This window comes from Apiospora hydei (assembly GCF_038363865.1).
Source record: "Apiospora hydei strain CBS 114990 chromosome Unknown utg000007l_segment0_segment0, whole genome shotgun sequence".
NCBI lineage: Eukaryota > Fungi > Ascomycota > Sordariomycetes > Amphisphaeriales > Apiosporaceae > Apiospora > Apiospora hydei.
The window spans coordinates 2559253-2580701 of NW_027117366.1; the positions used below are offsets into that span (position 1 = coordinate 2559253).

At 53.1% G+C, this 21449-nt stretch overlaps 7 protein-coding genes across 7 annotated transcripts; 3 read left to right on the plus strand and 4 right to left on the minus strand.

Annotated features, from left to right (window-relative positions):
• Positions 1-818: 818 nt before the first annotated feature.
• On the minus strand, positions 819-6208 carry PG997_009881 (DNA-directed RNA polymerase II subunit RPB1; the record flags this gene model as incomplete). The annotated part of the gene is made up of 3 exons (XM_066814196.1): positions 819-850; positions 894-5778; positions 5852-6208. The coding sequence occupies 3 exons, from the start codon at positions 6206-6208 to the stop codon at positions 819-821; spliced, it is 5274 nt and encodes a 1757-aa protein (XP_066666158.1).
• Positions 6209-7548: 1340 nt separating this feature from the next.
• PG997_009882 (uncharacterized protein) lies at positions 7549-9078 on the minus strand (the record flags this gene model as incomplete). The annotated part of the gene is made up of 2 exons (XM_066814197.1): positions 7549-8620; positions 8720-9078. The coding sequence occupies 2 exons, from the start codon at positions 9076-9078 to the stop codon at positions 7549-7551; spliced, it is 1431 nt and encodes a 476-aa protein (XP_066666159.1).
• A 590-nt stretch (positions 9079-9668) lies between these two features.
• Positions 9669-10972, plus strand: PG997_009883 (tRNA(His) guanylyltransferase; the record flags this gene model as incomplete). Its single annotated transcript, XM_066814198.1, has 8 exons — positions 9669-9682; positions 9761-9850; positions 9939-10070; positions 10124-10168; positions 10226-10398; positions 10452-10540; positions 10599-10703; positions 10754-10972. 8 exons carry the CDS (start codon positions 9669-9671, stop codon positions 10970-10972), a joined length of 867 nt encoding a protein of 288 aa, XP_066666160.1.
• A 150-nt stretch (positions 10973-11122) lies between these two features.
• Positions 11123-11833, minus strand: PG997_009884 (uncharacterized protein; the record flags this gene model as incomplete). The annotated part of the gene is made up of 1 exon (XM_066814199.1): positions 11123-11833. The coding sequence occupies one exon, from the start codon at positions 11831-11833 to the stop codon at positions 11123-11125; it is 711 nt and encodes a 236-aa protein (XP_066666161.1).
• Positions 11834-14061: 2228 nt separating this feature from the next.
• PG997_009885 (uncharacterized protein) lies at positions 14062-14760 on the plus strand (the record flags this gene model as incomplete). Its single annotated transcript, XM_066814200.1, has 1 exon — positions 14062-14760. The coding sequence occupies one exon, from the start codon at positions 14062-14064 to the stop codon at positions 14758-14760; it is 699 nt and encodes a 232-aa protein (XP_066666162.1).
• A 183-nt stretch (positions 14761-14943) lies between these two features.
• Positions 14944-16481, minus strand: PG997_009886 (uncharacterized protein; the record flags this gene model as incomplete). The annotated part of the gene is made up of 2 exons (XM_066814201.1): positions 14944-16154; positions 16217-16481. The coding sequence occupies 2 exons, from the start codon at positions 16479-16481 to the stop codon at positions 14944-14946; spliced, it is 1476 nt and encodes a 491-aa protein (XP_066666163.1).
• Positions 16482-19576: 3095 nt separating this feature from the next.
• Positions 19577-20587, plus strand: PG997_009887 (uncharacterized protein; the record flags this gene model as incomplete). The annotated part of the gene is made up of 1 exon (XM_066814202.1): positions 19577-20587. One exon carries the CDS (start codon positions 19577-19579, stop codon positions 20585-20587), a length of 1011 nt encoding a protein of 336 aa, XP_066666164.1.
• Positions 20588-21449: the final 862 nt, after the last annotated feature.

Below are 21449 nucleotides of genomic sequence, written 5' to 3' on the forward strand. Positions count from 1 at the left end.
GAGGGCCATCAACAACAGGAAACCAAGGAAATCAGACGCAGTAGTTAGTGCAGTGGCGTGCCAATCATTTGTGTGCAATATCCTCCAAGGTCAGTTCACGGGCCCCCCAAGATGCGATCTTCGGTCCCTCCACGAGTGCAGTGCGCAAGTCGAAGAGACGAAGTCAGGGAAAGCTGACGGAAGCACCACCCACAACACACGCACATACACATCCACGACCTCGTCATTTTGTTTCTTCAAGAATGCAATCTGTATTTCCACGCCCCGCCCCGTCCATCCGCCAGCCATCCATCCGTGCAGAGCGAGAACGGCCTGCCCCTATCTTAAACGTCGTCATCTCTCCTATATCCAGCCTGCTGGGGGCATCATTCTTCTTCTGGAATTCATAAATGGTTGGGTGGAGGGTTTGGAGAAGTGTGTTGCCTTCTGAAAAGCCCGTCGATGGATGTAGTGTACAAAATTCACACAAAACTAATTTTTTGCGCTTTTCTTATCTTTTAATGATTTCCGTCCCTCATTCTCTCTGCCTTCTCTTAGTGGATTCGTCGCATTCGGGGAAAATAAAACCAAAAAATAGTAGCATCGTCTCCCCTCTTTTTCGTATCTCTCTCTCTCCGTCACACACTTCTATGCTGAAGGCAGGCCTTCCCTTCTTTTTTTTGAGGAAGCCAAATCACAAAACCGCTAGGAAAATGCAACCCTGGAGAAATAGTCGAAAGCACAAGAACCACCAGAAACGCCTGTTATGTGCTGTATTATACGGGTCAAAATATTGTGAACCATGAGGGTACATATCTCCAAAGTATTATCAATCGCCCTTAGGGGATGTAGGAGAACTGCAAACCGTTAGCTTACGTCTCCAGATACCGTTCGTTAGCAGACTAATTGCTTACAATTTGGGGCTGGTAGCACCGCCCGGTCCAGGAGTCTTAGGAGAATACTGGGGGAGGTGGGCGAGTATTGAGGACTCGTAGGCGACTGCTGGGCACCGCCGCGGCTGAAGTTGGGGCTCGTAGGCGAGTAAGCAGCCGGCGAGGTAGGGGAGTAATTGGGCGACACAGGGCTGTACGATGGCGAGGTGGCACCGCCATGAAGATTGGGCGACGTGGGACTGTAGTTCGGGCTCGTCGGCGAGTACGTGGGCGAAGTGGGTGAATGCGCCGGTGACGTCGGCGAGTAGTGCCGCGGTGACGAAGGCGAGGTCGGGGAGTAGTTCGGCGAGGTTGGGCTGTAGTTGGGGCTCGACGGACTGGTACCCTTGAAACCCGGCGACGTTGGGGAGAACGAGGGGGACGACGGGCTGAACTGCGGCGACGAGGCGTAACGGTTGCCACTCATAAGAGGCGACGTAGGCGAGTAGCCAGCACCCGGAGATGTTGGCGAGTAGCTGCCACCATACGAGCTGAAAGGAGACGTGGGCGAAGTACCACCGAATGGGCTGGTAGCTCCAGGGCTTCTGGCGCCGTAGGGACTGGCGCTGCCGAAGCCACTGCCGTAAGCTGTAGCAAATCCACCAGGGGAGGCCGAGCCCTGTTCGACGATGGGAGAGAAGGCACCCATGGCCATGTCAGGCGGGCTGAAGGCGCCGCTACCATAATCAACGTTCAATGGGGATCCGGTGTCATAGGGCGTTGCGGCACCACCATCTTGGCTGCCCTTCATGGTCATTCCTTGCATGAGACCCATCTTGGAGTTGTCCGAGATGACGGTGTCAAGCATCGACTGATCCAGGAAGACGTGGAAGTGGCCTGTACCCATGGGAGCAAGCTGACCCAGCATGACGTTCTCAGAAATACCTCGGCAGTCATCAAGCTCACCGGTAGCAGCGGCTTCAAGGAGAATTTCGACGGTTTCCTCGAACGAACATCTCATGAGGGCACCAGTGTCGGCTCGGTTGATACCGTGACGAGTGACAGCCGCAATGCTGCCTCTGTACGTCATGACATCTACGAGAAGAGCAAGATGGCGTTCGTTGACATATGAACCATCGAAGGCAAGAACTCGTCGCAGTTCGTTAAGCAGAGCGATTCGCGCAGCTTCAATACCGAAGACCTCAACAGTCTGCCACAGGTCGTTCGTAGATGTGCGCTTGCAGTCGACACCATCGACTGCCAAGACCTCGCGAAGGGCTGTACCTTGGGTATCGAGGAACCATTCCTTGCATCCCGGAGTGCCCTTATCCTGAGACAAGGCACCATCCGCAGTAATGGCAAGTTTCTGTCCCTCGGTCATGAAAGCCTTCTCAATGCCCTTGACACCACGGAGGGTCAAGCTCTCCAGCAAGTGGTCACCCAGACGCTTAAGCATGACATCATCCTCAACCACCTTAGACCCATCTTCATCCTTGTCGTCGTCATTCTTGAACGGACGGACACGAATGACCTGGTTCTCAGCGTTGTCATCACTCCAGATAACAGCGAGATCACTTGCGTACTCCTCCTTGAGACGCCTGGCAACATCGTCGACTGTCAAGTTCTTGTCCAACATCTTCTGTCGGTCCAGGACAAATCGAAGAAGCCAGCGCGACTGCCTATCAATGTTCTCATGTGCCTCGTCAGGAATCAAGAAGTATGACTCGACCATATCCTCATCCTCGGGAATGGTAGTTGACTGGATATCAGGATCATAATGCACCTCAACTGCATCGGTAACGGAACGGAGGTGAGTATGCTCGACAACGTTACGCAACGCCTTGGCCCTTTCTTTGGTTGCGTTGTCGCCGTCCAGGAACACCATCATCGAGGGTGTCTTGATGTTGCTAGCAACGTTGAGAATTTCCTTGAGACGCGGAACACCAAGAGTAACGTTCTTAGACGAAATACCAGTGAAATGGAAAGTGTTCAGCGTCATCTGGGTAGCAGGCTCACCAATGGACTGCGCAGCCAAGACACCAACCATTTCACCAGGGTTGACCATGGCGCGAGACCAGCGGCTTTCAAGTTCGCCCATGACATGGCCGAAAGCAATCTTGTTTAGACGCTGGTCAATAGCCACACGCTTGAAGGACAGGCGAGCCCGCAGAAGAGCCTTGAAAAGAAGCGTCGAGTTCTCGTCTGCTTCCTTCGAGATAGGATCAGTACCTCGGACAACCACCATACGGTCCAGGAAATCCTTCACTGCAGGAATGACATCCTCAGGCGTAAGATCGCTGCGCTTCGAGTCATCGACATTGAAGGTCTTCATGGTGGACTCGATAATACGCCCAACGTTGAGAGGAAGCTGGAACGAGGAGTCCAGCTTGTCTGCTTGCATCTTCAAGCGGCGGAGCAACTCACGATCCTTGAGGATCGCTTCGTATTCCATGTCGAGGAGAGCCTGGCTCTGAGCATCACCAGCAATCTGTCCGCCTTGGGTAAGGGCGTCCAGGGCGGTGATTCGTCCTTCCTCCATGACATCCAGGCGGTAGCGGGACTCGAAGTCCTTATCGCGGACAACCCAATGATCCATGGTTTGCTTTTCAACAATCATGGCATCGAGACCATCCTCACCGTAGATGAACTGGATGATATCGCCCAAAGAGTTACGCACAGTACCATCATATCTAGCGCTGACATCTTCCAGAGCCTTTACTAAACGTCGTTGAATGTAACCAGTCTCGGCTGTCTTGACGGCAGTATCAATCAAACCTTCACGACCGGCCATGGCATGGAAGTAGAATTCAGATGGCGTAAGACCACGCAGGTATGAGTTCTCGACGAAGCCACGAGCTTCTGGCGAGTAATCATCCTTGGTGAAATGGGGAAGTGTTCGGTACTTGAAGCCGAACGGAATACGTTTGCCCTCCACAATTTGCTGACCAACCAAAGCCGACATTTGAGAAATGTTGATGGACGATCCCTTAGAACCAGAGTTGGACATGATAGCTGCGTTGTTGCACTCTTTCAGGTTCTTCTGCGTCGTTGTACCAGCCTTATCACGGGCAGCGTTGAGCGCAGCCGAGACCTTGCTTTCGAAAGTCTCTCGGATACTCATACCAGGCGCGGCCTCCAGCGTATTAGCTGTTGCCTCGGCAGTAAGCTGCGCGACAATAGACTTCTGATCGTCAATATGGACCTGTACCTTCTCGATGGTTGGCTTATCGGGGATTGTATCACCAATACCGATACTGAAACCGTTGTGCAAGAGCCAGTAGTTGATGACGCGTTGGCACCCATTAAGAAAAGCCATCGCGCCAGCAGGACCAAGCTCGTTGTAAGCCAAATGGATGATACCACCCGAAGCAGCACCGACGTTCTTCTTCGTCAAAAGACCGAAGAGAAGTTGACCGGACTGGATAAGGACACCCTCGTCCGCAAGAGGGTTCCATTTATCTCCCGACGGAGGCTTGGTGAACAGACTGATCTCCTTGGGAATGACCATGCTTGCAATCTGCTTGCCCGTCCACCTGGGTCGGGGTTTGTAGATGGCAGGCTCAGGAATGACACCATCCCAGTTGGGTACCCAGAGCATGATGTTCATGACCTCGGCCTTGGTGATGAAGACATCCCGACGGCACATCTTGTAAACACCGGCCAGCGTATCCTGGACAATACCCATCAATGGGCCGTTACGTTGAGGGGAGACGATGTTGAGGGGAACCATGCAGAGTTCCTTGATCTCAGCGCGAGTCTCTTCAGTTTGCGGCACGTGAAGGTTCATCTCATCACCATCGAAATCAGCGTTGTATGGCGATGTGACAGACAAGTTCAATCGGAAGGTAGAGTAAGGCATGACCCTGACACGATGACCCATCATGGATTCCTTGTGAAGAGAGGGTTGACGGTTGAAGATGATAAAATCACCGTCCTGAAGATGCCTCTCAACCTTCCAGCCATATTCCAGGGTGATGGCTCCGGCACGTCGATGATGCCTAAGATCGATTCTAGTACCATCTGCACGGATCACGTATTTCGCACCCGGGTGCTCATTAGGACCTCGTTGCACAAGCTCATGGAGCTTGTGGATGTTGTATGGTGTAACCGTCTCAGGATACGTCAGAACCCGAGCAATACTTCTGGGTACACCGACCTCGTCCAGGGAGATGTTGGCGTCACCAGTGATGACAGTACGAGCCGAGAAGTCGACACGCTTACCCATCAAGTTACCACGAAGACGGCCCTCCTTACCCTTAAGTCGTGCACGAACAGACTTTACGGGTCGGCCACTCTTCTGGAGCGCTTGAGGTTGTCCAGCGATATCGTTATCCATAAGGGTAGCAACGTGGTACTGAAGCAGTTGCTCAAACTCGGCAGCGATATGGGCAGGTGAACCTTCTTGAATGGCTTGGCGCACATTACCGTTTGCACGGATAACATCACCTAGCTTGTAGGTCAAATCATCTTCGTTGCGGAGACCCTGGCCGGTGCCGTCCATGGAAATACTCGGACGAACAGGCGGAGGAGGCACGGGGAGTACAGTGATGATCATCCACTCCGGGCGGGCATAATCGGTGTTAAGACCCATGTCGCGCAAGTCGTCGTCTGAAATGCGCTTCAGGATATTCAGCGCCATTTCCGGGGTTATCAACCGCTTATCCTTGGTCTTGACGCCATCTTCATTTTTGGTTTCCGATGTGGCCCAGAGCTGGAGAGCAGTCTGGCGGACGTTGGGTTGGTCATTGCCACAGCCGCCGTGGCCAACACCTGGGGCGGCAGATTTCCCACTCGGATCAAACGATCCATCTTCTTCCTTGGGTAGTTCGTTCATGCAAAGCTTCTTGGCCTTGCAGACGTTCCAAACCTTCTGAAAACGGGCCTTCTTGTCTCGTGTAGCAACAGCGGCTCTAAATTCCTCGTTGCTCTAGGTGAACCGTGTTAGCATCAACAAAATCCTGTCAAGCCGTGAAGGCAGGCGATCTTTAGGGAATACTAACTCTGTCTTCCAGGACTTTACTACAATTGTGGCACACGGACTCAAGGATCTTCTTGATCTTTTTTATGAAGCCGGGGTGGAAGACAGGCTTAGCCAGTTCGATGTGGCCAAAGTGACCGGGACATTCGGACATGTTCTGCTGACATGTCGAGCACTTGAACTGGCGGTCTACAGAGCCGAGACGGGGGTCGTTGAGACCTCCCGTGCGCGGTCTGGTTCGCGTTTCGTCCATGGTCTCGGGGAAGAGGATATGCGCAACACTCATGTTCTTGATCTCTTCGGGCGAGAGGAGACCGAACTGGATCTCCTCCACCGTCTTGAGAGGCGCATCGGAATGCGCAAAGTGAAGATTCGCCATGATTGCTGATTAGATTGATTGTATCACGGTCGACAAATAGCAGTAGGTTGCCGGCAGGGTAAATAAGTGAAGGGCGCGGTTTCAACGGAGAAAGGTCGCGATAAAATTAAGCTTTGACGAGATCTGCGTTGGGACAGGAAGTCGAAAGGTCGGCTCGCGAAAAATCGAAGGAGAAAAGTTGGAGGGGTTGTCTTTGTTTCGTGGAATCGTGACTTCGGTCGCCAAAGGGAAAGAGCGGCGAAGAAGACAGACAGGTCAGCGCGAAGGCAGCGTGAGTGTATATAGCAAATGGTCGCCCGATTGCGACGGTGAAGGGAAGTCGCTCAAAAAGAGATGACGGAGCTGAAAAGCTGATCCTGGTGGCTCCCGATGGAAAGCAATGCCAAACCAAATGGGCAGCGCCAGATCCAAGAGGCCCTTGTGTGGCCGTTTCGCCTCACGCCCTCAACACACGACCCCTTCAGCAATCCAGGGCGCGCGCAGACCGTGTCGCCAGGCGAGGAGGCGATGCAATTAATAGATGTCGGGAATGTCACGATGTCGGAAAATCGCTGGCGATGGGTGGACGCGATATCCGACGCGCGTGTTGATGGAAGAGGTGGTCGACGTTGTGTGTGTTTGGTGAAAGAATGGCACAATTCAGATTTTCTGAAGGCGGCGCGGCCAGCACAGAGTTAAGGCAGGCAGGCCCCAAGCAAAGCAAAGCAGAGCAGAGCAGAGCAGGCTGGGAGGCGAGGCCAGCAGTCAGTCGGCCGCTAAGCTGAATGCAGAACTGGGTGGGGCGCCACGGCCCAAGAATCCCTTTGCCGATGACTCAACCCATTTATTCTGCTCCCCGCCAATCACCACTCGCCATTCCGCTGGCTGTCCCCTAAGAAATAAATCTTTTTGTTTTACCTTTTGGCATTCCTGTCATACCACGGAGCTATTGTTTATTTCCTACCCTATTGTTGCTGCAACCTTAAAACGCCCAGCTGCAGTAGTTGACAGATTCCAGTCAGTCGGTTCGCTTGCAGATGGCGATCCTGCAATGTCCGAATTGCCAGGTCCTTACCGTGCTTGGAGGCACCCAAAGCTGACATCTTCAACATCCAAGTCACACTGTATCCAGAGGCTATAGCTAGCGACATATCTGCTAGCATTCATTTGGCAACACAGCAGCCAAGGATCCATTGCATTGTGGAGCTTTCTACAGCTGGCGACCTCATTCATGCCTTTGTCGTGTCTATGCACCCCTTTTTGATAGGCGACATGGACGCGCCAAGCGTTGATTCTCTCTACGAAGCATGCTACACCGCTTCCACGATGCTTCCCGTGGCGTGAGTACATACAGACATCCATCACCTCTTCCTGCCTCTACCTGTCTTCCCGGCCGTGGGTCTCTTGCCACCCGCCGCAGCCTTCTCCTCAGTCTGTGCAGCCTCGCCTTCTCCACCTTCGCCCAAGCTTCTCCGCCGTACCGTACCGGTAGATACGGCCACGAACTCCTCCTCGCTGTCGCTCTCGCCAAGGTTGAACAAGACCGGTATCCGAAACGCCGTACCGTCCATGTCGTCGTCGTAGCCTTTGCTTTGAGGGTCCAGCGTCAACACGTCTATGTCTTCGTCTTCGGCATCGAGCCTGCGCTTGGTGATCTCCTCTTGTGGGTGAATGTCGAACTCGTCTTCCCGCTCGATGTACTCGACATTCTCCTCGACCTCCGAGAAGTCGGGGGCCAATGCCGACCATTTCTGCGGACTTGTCACCGACCATATATAAATGCGCCCCGTTTCCATGCCACAAGCGGCAAGGAGCGCGCGGTTTGGATGCCATTCTATGACGCCCTGCTCTTCTTTCGGTCCCTCTAGCATCCTCACCAGACTTCCGTGGCCGCGCTCCCATATGTACAGCTCGTGATTGTTGTATGTAGATGCGGCAACATACTCGCCTGTTGCGCTGAATGTGACGTGATTCCATGATAACCTATTAACCACATCCTGGAACTTGTGCTCTAAAGGTACTTGTATGGTGTCGGGGTCGAGATCTTCGGCCGAGAGATTGGGAACGTTGAATGTCCTGATGATACGGTCTTGGGAGTTGACCAGTAAATCACGACCAGATCCCGTCAACTTAAGTGTCGTGACCACGGAACTGCATATCTTCTCGGACCATATGATTTCGTGGGTGTTCACATCTATAATGTTCAACTTCCCCTTGTTTGTGCCCGCGAGGATGTGGTCTCCGGTAATTGTATATATCGAGGCCGTAGTCTGTTGCTTGGCGTCTTCTTTCGCTTGTTTCTCCTTTGTAGCGGCGTCGGCGTCGGCGTTCGCTCGTTTCATCGCTGAGGGCAGAATGTGCTTAACGTCGATCGGCTCGGTGATGTCTACTAGGCATGGGGCCTGCTCGAATATGGATGCGACGAATTGGTGACTGTGCACAGTTTAAATCTCCGCGTTAGTAGATGTTGACGATGATGATGCAACAGCGCCAAGCCCATCGTGGTTCCTGGTTCCCTCCGCGCAAACTTACTGGTTCCAGGGGTGCAGCTCCGCGGTGTAGATCGGGGCGCGGAACCGCACCTCGCGGTACCGCGTCCCATCGGCCATGTCCCACAGCACGGCGCGCCAGCCCTGGCAGGCGCTCAGCAGGTAGCGCCCGCAGCGGCTCCAGCTCAGCGACGTGATGGCCGCCCTATGACCCCGAAGCTTGCGCGCGACGCCCATGGTCTCGATGTCCCAGACCACCACGGTGCCGTCGACGCGGCCGGACGCCAGGTAGTCGCCCCGTCGGTTGAAGCGCAGGCATGTTGTATGACCCGACCGGATGGTGTTGGTGATATTTTCCGGGTAGTCCTGGAGCAGGTAGTCGTCGGATAAAAGGAGGTTCATCTTGGCTGGCAATGTGCACAGTTGCTGCTGCTACTCCTTCTGCAGCTGTCGGATCGGAGTACTGCCACTGACAGGTCGGCTGGGATATTGCGGCGGGAATGCTGGTTCGAACGGGCGAGTTGCGTCCGAGTTCAGCGGCGCATGTCGACGATGGGGGCTGTTCCAGGATGCTGAGGGGGAGTAAGAAAGAAAGTTTGCGACGAAGGTGTAGTTTGCCAGGTTCTCGGATCGTGATTGAGTTCGTAATCTTGGGAAACTTTCCTACAGGCGCAGCCTCGCGCTTGGCAGGTTGACAGCAGGGGAATGATGCGAGGCTACAGGGCCATTTCCAGGGATCCGTCACTTTTTGACAGGGGAGAGATCTGCTGGGCTGCAGCCCAACCCCCACTAAACAGCTCTCTCCCACGCCCACCCCGCCAAAAAGAGTTGCAGTATCAGTCAACCCCGATCCAAGACTTCGGCAGATTGAGTCACGCCTATCTACTTACTTATATTGCATGCGCGACCAGGGAGACTCCCTTGACGATCTCAGCATCAACGACCCACGGAATAGCACTCGGACTATCTCTTGTAACTGACTGACCTTCACCATGGCGAATTCAAAGTGAGAACCCAATTTGAAGATCCATTTGTGTGTGCGATTCTTGGCACGTCCGTTGCGACTAATACCCGTCCGTTCTAGATTTGAGTACGTCAAGGACTTTGAGCGACCAGACTACCTACTTCCCAACACATGGGTAGTGGTGAGAATAGATGGAAAGGGTTTCACCAAGTACGCATATCCCGGCCAGGAATTGAGATGCCAATTGTCTTTTTTCCCTTGCTTCCAATGATATATACATACTGACTGGCTGAACTAGACTGTGTGCCAAGTATGGCTTCGAAAAACCCAACGATAAAAGAGCTCTCGGTCTTATGAACGCAGCCGCCAAAGCTGTCATGACCGATCTCACGGATATCGTTGTCAGTTATGGAGTAAGCGATGAGTACAGGTACGTTCACTACTACTTGAAAGGGAAGTAGCTTTACTGATAAACGGCCCTAGCTTCGTATTCCACAAGACTTGCACTCTGTACGACCGAAGAGAGAGGTGAGTTTGAGTTGGTATTTTTTTTTCTCATTGGAAGGATCCTCATCCGTGAAATAGTAAATTAGTTTCTACCGTAGTGTCGACCTTCTCTGCATATTATGTCTACCTCTGGTCGACATATTTCCCTGACATGCCCTTGGCGCCTCCGCTTCCGAGCTTTGACGGCCGCGCAGTATGCTACCCCAGCGTCCAGAACATGCGCGACTATATGAGTTGGCGACAAGCCGACTGTAAGCCAACCGCTACCCAGGTCAATGAACCGGTTCGCTGCTAACGTCCTTAGGTCACATCAACAACCTGTACAATACCACGTTTTGGACGCTGATACAGCAGGGAAAGATGGACGCGACGGATGCTGAGCGGTCCCTCAAGGTAAGAGATCTTGCCAGTCCCAAGCAAAGCGACTTTTTCCTATACTGACTGTCCTCAGGGGACCCTCTCGAAAGACAAGAACGAGTTATTGTACTCCCAGTTTCACATGAACTATAACAACGAGCCGGAGATTTTCAAGAAGGGTAGCGTTGTATTTCGTGATGTAAGCTACCCTTTCGCCTTGCCGTGAAGCCCGCTGCTAATAGTTGCTAGTACGAGCTCGTGGAGCCTGGGTCCGACAACGTCGCGGAGAAGATTGATGATCTGGCGGAGCCAGTGAACCAAAGCAAAACCCAGGCCGAGAATGACAAGAAGCGCCGGGCGAAGGCCAGAATAGTAGTCGAGCATCTCGATGTCATCAAAGACGACTTTTGGGATAGGCGCCCCTGGTTGCTTTCCAACAAGCCTGGCAAGATACCCAAGCAGACGTGATACAATAAAATCTGCAGTGGGTTTTGTCCCCAGCTTAGAGCTCCCAACCATAGATATGCACCTCAAGGCTATAATCGAATTGGTCACCTTGTTTCTCCGCCGAACGTGTGGGTATAATGATTATTTTTGTCGTAGTAAAGGGAGGTTGGCTCAGCCGGCCGAGGCACGTAATCGCCTTTTCTCCTCCTTCCGAGCCCTCCTGGCGTTTCGCCTCGCTTTCCGTTCCTCTTTTGTCTCTCCAGCTTTTAATGTTTCCTTGGCCTTCTTCTTCTCTGCCTTTTTGGCTGCTTTTGCAGCTGCCTTGGCTTCTTTCTCGGCCCGTTTGGCTTTCTCCGCCTTCTCGAGCTTCTTGGCTTCCCTCCTGGCCCGGCGCTCCTCTTTGGTTTCTTTCCTGCCGCTGCCGCTCTCTTCCTCGGTAGCAGCAGCCGGTGTCGACACCCCGCTGTCGGGCGGCGTGAGCAGTCCGGTCGAAGAAACGATGTTCTTGTCCACGGTGCCCGCCAGCAGCCCGCCCTTGACGAAGCTCGAGTAGAGGCCGTTGCCGCCGCTGTACTTGTAGATGCCCTTGGAGACGATCTTGTCGAGGTCGAGGTTGCCGCCGCCGGCCGTGCGCTTCATGGTGCCCGAAGTGGTGTCGATGCCCTTGAGGGCCTGGTCGAAGGCGTTCATCCACCACGCCTCCACCTTGTGGTCCTTCTTGAGGCCCAGGCCTGCGCCGTCGTTGCCGTCGCGCTTGATCAGGATGTGGTGCTTCAGCCCCGTCGAGTCGTTGGTCGGATGCAGCGAATGGCCCTTGCCCCGCCACCCTTGCGAGGTCAAGAGGGCGTGGGCGTCGATCTTGCGCTTCGTGGTCGAAGGCATGGCTGAGGATTTAGATTTAAATAAAATCAACGACTATAGTAAAAGAACGGCTTGGTGAGAGTGTGGCTGGCTCTCAGTCAATGCAAAGGGCAAGGCGTGGGTGTCGGGTTTTCTAAGGAACTTTTACATGCATGCTGGCTATGTCTGCTCGATAAAGTAAATTATTTTGAAGGCTTGCGCAGCGACGGTTCAATTGCTCAAAGAAAAATTTAGTGGGGAGATTCTAGCGACTCCACCTGCCTGTCTTCCGGTGATAAGCTGGACGCATCTTCGTCCCCTTTCTCTCGGTGTGGCACGTGCACCGGGGTGCATCTGGCTAGGTATATCTCGGAGAAAGCCCCCGGACTGAATGTGGAAATAGTATCGGGAGTACCTGATGATATTGGCATTTACTTTACATAGGAGGGACAGTGTTGCTTTGAATATATACTGGTGGTGTTATGCGTTGTTGACAATATCAAAGTGCTACGGAACTTGAACAAAACGTCATGACCAACACTCCTTGTCCCGTTCGGTACCATCATCACCCAGTTAGGTGTAAAACAAAAGCAAAGTACCTGTAGTGAGCACCAGACTACTAATGCAACTGAAGTTTTCAAAATTCAGTAGAAGTTGCAAAAAGAAAACTGAAGGTGTCTAGAAGATGGGTGTCAGTCTCTGGAGGAGTAGATAATGGGCTAACTTGGCAGCAGATTTCATGAGGAATCAGATCTTTTTTGACATAATTTTTCTCAATCATTTTGTGATCAGAGTCTAATTAAATATTTTCGGTCATCATGTTGCGGGACGGTGGAATTGAACCATGTGAATGTAAAGCAGAAGAATGAGCTTACCTGTTTGTATTGTGACCAGTCTCGTTAGTTCGACCACTCCACCACACTTGACGATGGTAACCTGGTTGCTTATTCACATTATGTTGGCCTTGACTGTCCCGCTGAAGAGACTTGGTTTGGATATCGCATTGTCGAGCCAACTGCTTGGTGAGTACAAGTCAGGCAAAGCTTCTGGGTATTGACGGGAGCAGTAACATTTGATGAACCTGGGGGCGAAAAGAAGTCAACCTCTGTTTCCTTTCATACATATGTGTCCATATATCCTTTATATACATCCAGAAAGCCACCTTTCTGGTGGGAAGGGGTTGACGATAAGGTGCGCTCATACCAGGGCTAGTAGGGTTTTCTGGATATCCTTAACCACGAACGTCATAATGAGATCAGAGCTACTTGTCTGCTTTTTTCCTTGAGTTCCTCTACTACTGGAAACTATGAGACATCCCGCAAATCATTCTTACGATGGCTGCAAGACCAACCAACCACTGGTTTTTAATTACTGGACTCCTTAGGGAAGCTTCTTCCGTACCACCTGAGGATCGTCTTGTCTGTTGTTCGTTTGATGCATCAAGTAGAGCCTTAATATATATAGATTGGCATGGATCTTGACTTGTCCTGGATCTTGACTTGTCCTGGATCTTGACTTGTCCTACGTTTGAGAATACGCCCTTGGTTGTGGGAGTCAAGCACGGGGCCAGTGGTATTTGTATACTATCTATTCATTCTATGAATATAAATGGCTAGTGATATCAGTGGCTTTCCGTATGGATTCATGAAGCCATACTGGAAGTATAAACCTGTTGTAGGCGAATATGTCTGAGACCGGTCTACTGTCATGGCGGTAAGATAAGGGTAAGTCTAAAGGAAGAGCAGTCCAAGAATATTCGAGGAAGCCATTCTAGAGAATGAGCGCAGATCTAAGCCTTACCGGCCCAATATCATGCCATAGCTTTAGTTTTTATCGATCTCCAATGTTATATATGCGTTTTACATTATCAAGAGTGTATGCCTTATCAGCCGTAAGGTCTCGGAAGGATTTGGTACTACGAGAAAACAATGAGGCAGATGCGCTAACGAACAAGTTTTACCCCACAGCCGCCGCCCCAGAGGCAGTGCGGAACGAATGCGAGCGACCAAACACACTGCAGCGACCATCCAAGGTCCTGCCGATTTGGTTCTGACGAACGCGACGTAGTGGGTTATGCCGTTCTCAAAGTCTGAGCCACAGCATCGTCTGGGCGTTGCGATACTAACATCAGTGGAGGACCGACACAAGAAGGCAGGACTTTCGTGGAGGGGAAGATGCGACGATGTGTATAAGAGGAGCTACTACACCACTCTTCATGTCGTCTGCTCCTCACCAGAACTAGCCACTTCCCCCATACCCTGATCCCAAGTATGGGCTTCGTCCTAGGGTTAGTAGGCCGCGCGATCCGCGGCGCAACCGGATCAGACGAGCACCACACCTCTTCTCCCTGCAATGCCCAAACTTACCAACGTGGCTACAATAACCAGCACGTCTCCTATAATCAATACCCACAACAACAACCTTATCAACAGTTCCAACCCCGGCAAGGGCAATACGCCCCGCCGCCCGCCCTGTTCGGCGGTAGCGGTCAGCCAGGTTACGCGGGGGCCCCCTTCACTATGCCCCTGACGAAGCGGGAACGAAGAGGGGCCCGAAGAGAAGGACGCCATTGCCGCCGGGCCCGGCGCCACGGCTGTCGCGGTCCGGCGTTCTCGGCAGGAGCACCATGGACGTCTTACCAAGCATACCGACCAGAGGAGGAGGCATGGACACCACAAGGCGGCCCCTTCGGATCCAGAGAGGAGGGCCATGGCAGCAACTTTACTTATCGTGGTGCCCACGGAGACGTAGGTCCTTCGAGGTCGCCTCTATTTTCAGGCGATGCGCAAGGCTATGGAGGGAGAAGACGTTCAGATGAAACAGCGAGGGTGGGCAAAGATGAGGACGAGGAGCTGCCGCCGCCATCATACGAGGACGTCGTGGCTGGCACGAGAGGGAAATCGACAGAGAGGGCACCATTGCATGGGAGAAACAGTTCGCGACGAGGCAGGGGTTGGATTCCCATGTAAGGAAAGGACACAGTTATAATATGGGCAATAAGCGCTTTCTAGTGTCGTATCGTGCTCTATATCAACGTACGTACTGAGGTGAATCACTAGAGGGACTGTTCAGTACACAGCAAATGTGCCCAACTACTTACGTACTGGTCTAGCGTCATGAGTAAGTGACCCATGAGACTATCGTAGCCTCGCCTATCCGCAACATTTATTCCTCCCAGGTTTAGCGATATCTATTCCTTCTAGTTGGGGAAGGTTCTCGGTAAGGACAGCGCCGTATCTTCTGAGGATCTTCATCCCAGCCGGCAACGAAGGATTCGGTTTGGCTCGATTGCGTCGGCGCAGGATAGACAAGGCGGTCCCTCCCCCGGGGCTGACCGCGTTGACGGGAGACCCCAGCTGCAGCAACCTCTCGAGGCGCTTGAGGTTGATGGGACCACGCGCCAGACAGACGCAGTGCAAGGGCGTCATGGGCCGGCTGCCGCGGACATCTGGGCCCAGCCGCGCCCCGGAGCCCACGAGCGTCTCGACGATCCCATCCCACTGCGGCGCATTGTACCCCGAGATGCAAATGTTGTGTAGAGGGGGACATATGTTAGGGAGAGGGGACCAGACCCGGTTCACATCGGGGTTGGCCCCCAGGCGGAGCAAGATCTCCAGCATGTCTTTCGCCGAGCGGACGAACTGCGCTCTCTGTCCCGGGTTCCGTATCGTCCGGCCCATGTCTGTGCTGAACATGTTGGAGAAGAGGCGGAATAAAGGGTCGTGAGCATTATTCGGGTCCAGGCCCTGCCCTCGCGACTTGACAATACTTAAGAACTTGAGGCGCTGGGGACTGACACGGGAGCAGAGCAACGGCAGCAGAGGCTCGTTTTTGACACGTACGTAGGCCAGGTTGGGCATGCATCTCAGCAGAAGGCATATCTTCTCGAAACAATCTACCGGGCACTCCCACTGCCACTCTTCTGCGGCCAAGAGCTGCTGCCATGCTAGCTGAAAGGGTTGGCAGGAGACGGTCTCCGGCCAGACCCAGAACCCAGTCGGCTTAGTCGAATCTGCCCCGTTCTTCAGCAGTATTTGTGTGATTTCCCATGGGCATCCGGGTCGCATCGACAAACCAAGTGGCGTGATAATCCGGCTAGCGTCCTCATTCAGTATTCCCGGACTGTCGGGGCTTGCTCCCTTCTGCAAGACATGGAGGAGCAGGTCCTGCCAAGGAGCCCTTTCTGCGTCCGTGTCTAGCGCATGTGCTTGTTCAGCTGCGGCCAAGATTATATGGTGAATTGGTTGCAGATATGCGTTGCAGTAGTTTGTCTTGTCGATAGTCCGCCCATCTAGCGGAACTCTTTCATCAATCATGTAGCGCGCAACAGCGTGGTGACCATTGCGAATGGCACGAACCAGAGCTGTGCGGAAACACCAATCCCTCGGCCCATTCCCCCGAACGACAGTTCTTTCGGCATCGCACTGACGTGGTGAGAATCTGGTTCGCGAAGCCAACCTTGGTTCAGATCATAACCTGCTTGCCGGGCCTTCATGACGGTGCCGACAACGCCCACATCAACGCCCCATAGCAATGCCTTCTGGGCCCCGTTCCTGTCGTTGGAGTATAGCTGAGGCCGCAGTATTATATCGAAATCGTTACATGCTCGTGACAAGCTGTTCAGCCCACTCTGACCCAGGAAAGAAGCTATGCGTAGCACAAGCTCTGCTGGAAGTGATCCCAAAGACATTATGGTGACGTAGCTGGTTGATGAAAGGGAGCCAGCCAATAGTTACCTACACAATGCTGAACCCCGTAGTCTTGTGTTTACTTGATCTTTGGCCGCGTAAAGAAACCGACCAAGCCAATCATATCATCTCTGAATGGGTTTGTAGGTTCTACTCGGAGAGACATCTTGCCAAACCACTTCGCTCGACATACACACTTGTTTCGCGACCAGCTGGTGGCCAAAGCTTACCGTGTATCATTCCAACCACTTTCAATTGGGACCGACCAGTGTTCCTTATCTGCTATAAGCATTTTCGATATTTGGTCGGCCCACATTCTCGGTGATCAAGCTCACCTAGTATTGTCATTTCCAGAGTATTTTGCTCAAGCAATGGATGAGGTCATGGAGATGCGTGAATCTATAAGCCTTCGAATGGTTCCTGGGTGGACTGTGGGGTTTGTTGACGTTGGAGTCACATGGGAGAAAGACGAGGACGGAAATAAAATATGTGTTGGCGGGAACCATGGGAGCAGCTGGCGCATATCTGCCTCATACGGATACATTGGGTAGATAGCTGTACACATGTCTGTATGCCAGTGGCGCGTAAATGGGTTGGCTGGGTTGTGGGAAGCGTTGAACACTTTGGCGATGCCAGGGAACCAGTCCCGCATCTTTGACGGAGTATCAAATAAAAGTGACAATCATCAATCAGGGTCGAAGGCCAATGAAGGCTGCCCTGCAGATGTAGAGTGCTAGAATCGTGACCAATCCCGGTTCGGTATAGCTATACCCAGCCCGACATATGTGCATGTGATGGGTCCTTTTCAGAAGAAAGCAAAAAGAACGAAAAAGAGGCGGTCTGCATCGAATATTCTGAGTGGGGATGCCAGGCTGGACGTACAGGCAACCCTACCTGCATAATACATAAGGTAAGTACATACATGTACCCACCTTATGTACCTAATGGTAAACGCCGGATATAGCTCGGTCTCGCAGCACTTACTTGCACGCAAGGCTGAGCAAAGTGGCTCTGCCGGACTTTCAAAGATACACCCATAGAGAGAAAGAGAGAAAGAGAAGGAAGGAGAGAGATAGAGAGAGTAGAGAGTGTCCATCCGATCGGTGGTTGTAAACCTGCGGTGGGTGGCACAACCTGAGCCTCTCCGTATGTAGCATGTAGTTTGCCGCAGCTGTGTATGTAGGTACTGTGCGAGGCAGGCCTAACCAACTTGATCTCCTGTCCAGTCGGCGGGAAAGACCCTTGATAAAACGGAATCCGGGGACAGGATCTGGGTGTGGCTCCGCTTTACACACCCGTGTCCCACTGCATGTCCCTGGGTAGGTTAAGTACCTACGATACACCTCCTATGTTGTACTGCATGCAGGAAACGAAGAAGCAGAAGCAGAGAAGAAGGTTGGGTTTGAATGACATTGATCTACTGGCATACAGCACTAACAGGTAGCCGCCAACTCAAACAGCCCGATCCAATGCGTGCTTGGGGTCTTTTCTTTTCTTTTTCTTCTCGGACAGTTTGATCAGCGCAGTTTCGGGGTTGCCGCTGTCTACCAGGAACACGCTCCCAGCGGTGCCGCTCGCTTATGTTGAGTTTATTGAGAACGCAAGTGAGAGAAGCCAGTCAGGTCAACTATGTAGGCGGCAGGGTTCTGTGACCAGTCGGGTGATATATACATGTATATATATGACATTGAAGTAGATCAGCAACATTCGACCTCCATATAGTATGCCCGTACTTGTCATATTTTCAATACAGCCATGGAGCCGGAGTCGGTTCGTAATGAGCCAGCCAGCTAGCTATCAACTCCGTTGTCGCTGATTATCCACTTTGTCACCAGCCATCTCGTGCATCACAGGCTGCCCCCGTCCTCCATCGCCAGCCATCGAGGTCACGTTAACGTTCTGTGTATCTTCGGGCTTATTCTGCTGATACTCTATATGTAGAATAATTATTAGGTGGAGGGAGAAATGCATCTGGGCACCTTTTTTCCCGATGCTTCCAGCCCGTTTCCAAGCCCCGTGTCACCAACCGGTCTAGTGCTAGGGCCTGGGGCCTGACAAGTCGACTCCATGCGGCGCGGCGGCCTGCGTCGCACCTTGCTCCCTTGAAATAAAGAGCTGGCTGGAACTTTCCCACGCGCCTCCCCAGGGCTAGCCGGCAGGAATCAGGACCATGTAGGCCGGCCGTGCTCTATCAGGCTGGGTGCAGAAGGTCGTAGGTTAAGGCGCACCTAGCGCTGTTAGTATGTGTAAATCCAAAGCAGGCATCCTTAGCCGCATTGCATTGGGGGCAGGCCAGGCCACGACAGGACAGGTCAGGACAGGGCCAAACAGGGGGCCACGACGGTACCTAACGACTGGACTGGATGGATGTAAGGCGCCGAGCCGATAGATGGCACCGCAGTCCAGTTTTCCCATGTTCTAATTACAGATCGTCCCAGAATTGAATTCCGTCCCTTTCTTTCTTTCCATCGACTTCTCGTCCTCCCGCCGTCTGACACGTTTTTCCCTTTTTTTCTCGAATAGCAACAACAGCCAGCATTGCCGCCCCAACCACGGTTTCATACCTCCCCATCATTGCATACACACTTGCTTATCCTGCAATCTTACGACTCGCTGCATCACATCACATCCACCCACCACTCGCTCCGTTCGCTGGTAGTTGCCTTGGAACGAAATAAGGGATCGGTCGCTATTCTCTCCCGCCTTCTTGCTATTTCCTCAACTCAACTCTGCTACGAACTTTAGCTTCCACCGACCACAGACGCAGAGGAGCAAGCCTCGCGCCACCTGAGTCTTTCCTCCACGAATCTAAAACTAAATCGACACTGGTTTCCCCAACCGAACTGGGCCCCAAACCTTTTCCTTCGGCGGATGGGCATTTTGTTTTCGACGAAAATCGACCTGACAACCCGACGGGAGAAAGCAAGGCCGAGCTACTGTGGTGCCAAAACGTCTGACTGCGCTGTCTTCGCATTTCTGCTGTCTCACTATCATACAATCCACACGACTTTCACGCATTCAATCCGCCCTGCAAACCAAAGACGGCCTTGGTCTTGCCCCTGAGCCCGATATCGGAGAGTGTTAGCCAACCGACAAGATGAAGGGCCGTCCCATTGACCAGCTCGTGTACGAGTACATGTTTACGAAGCCCCGGGCCTCGGATCCGCAAAACTTCCACGCCCTGCTTCACCGTCACCTCATTCTCGAAGTCCGCCAGGAAGTCCACTCGTTCTACGGCCACCTGGACACCCAGGAGGCCAAGTACCCGGGCTTAGACTACTGCCACCACATTCACCGCATACGGCTCAGTCGCTGGCCCTGGCACCGACGGCTGTTCCGGGCGTTCGACGGCCTGCGACTGACAAATTCCGAGATCTCCAACCTGACGAAATGGGAAGGCACGAAGTGGGCAAAAGAGCGGTTCGAGCGCGATTCCGGTATCATTATCAGGGATACTGCGGATGAAGGCATGTCTGAATGGGTGCCCCCCGAGAACCGGCCGACTACTGCCACTACTTCCCCGAACGACGAACGGACCGCAGGTGTAGAAGCGGAGGCGGGAGATACCACCGAAAACGCGGACGATGACATGGAAGGCGAGGAGGACAGCGACGGCGAGATGGAGTCGATAGGTATCGCTCTCAACCAGCGCCTTCTCGAGCGAACGGCGCGCCGCGAGGCCGGTGCCGACACGTCGGAGCCCCTTGACGAAGAGTGGGAACAGTGGTTGAAGAACGCCATTGACTCCGGGGAGCTCCCGTTCCTCTCGGGCCAGACGATGCAGCAGTCGCCCACCCTCGCCCGCCACCAGCAGCAGATCCCCGTCACCCACGTCCTGAACGCGGCCCGCGCCGGACAGTGGAACGCCGTGCCCCCGTCCATCCGCGAGCAGCTGATGCGACGGACTTTGGCGAGCGAGGTCGCGGCGGCCGACGCGGGCATGCCCGCTTTGGAACCCAGCAGCTCGACGACGGCGCCGCGAAACTCGGTGCCGCCACAGCCAACGTCGTGGAGACGCACCGTCGGCAATCTGCGACTGCCTGTCGGCGAGGCCAGCTCTGGTACGAGCACCGAGACTGTGCGCCTCACCGCCCAGCCGAATGCGTAAACAAGACAGTTGCGGCCATTGGCACTCGGCGGCGAACTGCGACGGTCTTCTTCGATCCTTGTTCCTTTCTATCAGATACCCCAGGCCCCTTTTTTACACATACATTCAGTGCGTGGGCATTGAACATACATACTCTTGTTTTTTCGCGATCTTGACGATTGTGCAACTATCTATTCATCAATCAATAGGCACACTAGAAATGACATGGCGGCGCCCATTGTCCCACCTGAGCTCCTCCACCCCGACTTCTTCTCCATATCGAGCGGGTTACAGGCACAGGTTGGCGTTGGGTACAGCGATTCTATTCAGAAAATGGGCGACCAATATCACATGGTCTCGTATACGCAGACCAAGGGGGGCGTTGCAATAGCTTTTTGTTTTTTAATCATCTACGGATGCGGCGGGGATTGCTCTCAATTAGTAAGGCGTGCTTTTTTGTCTTTTGTCTTTTTAGTTTACTACTCATAGAATAGCGGCGTTGGGAACGAATTGCATGAAACAAATGAAACAAATGGCTTTAATCAAGCAGCTGACTGGCCCCCTTGAGAAGTTCTGCTTGTATCCTACGTGATACAGAGTACAGCGTAGATAGATTCTGCTACGCACGTTCCTTGGCATTACATGATACTGCGTGCCCCAAAGGCTTGGCTGCGTCGACTCCCTGGACGGGCGAGTAAGTACTTGTCTAGGACATGAGAAGTGAAGTCATCGTCAGCATGGGCTTGGGACGACTGAAAGAAGCCCCGAGACCGGACTCTGGTACTTGGTCCCACCAAAATGCCTGGAAAACCCCCAGGCCTTCTCGCGAACTTACGAGAGCTATCAGAGTTTAGGCATTGTCGAACCATTGTTCATGTGTAGG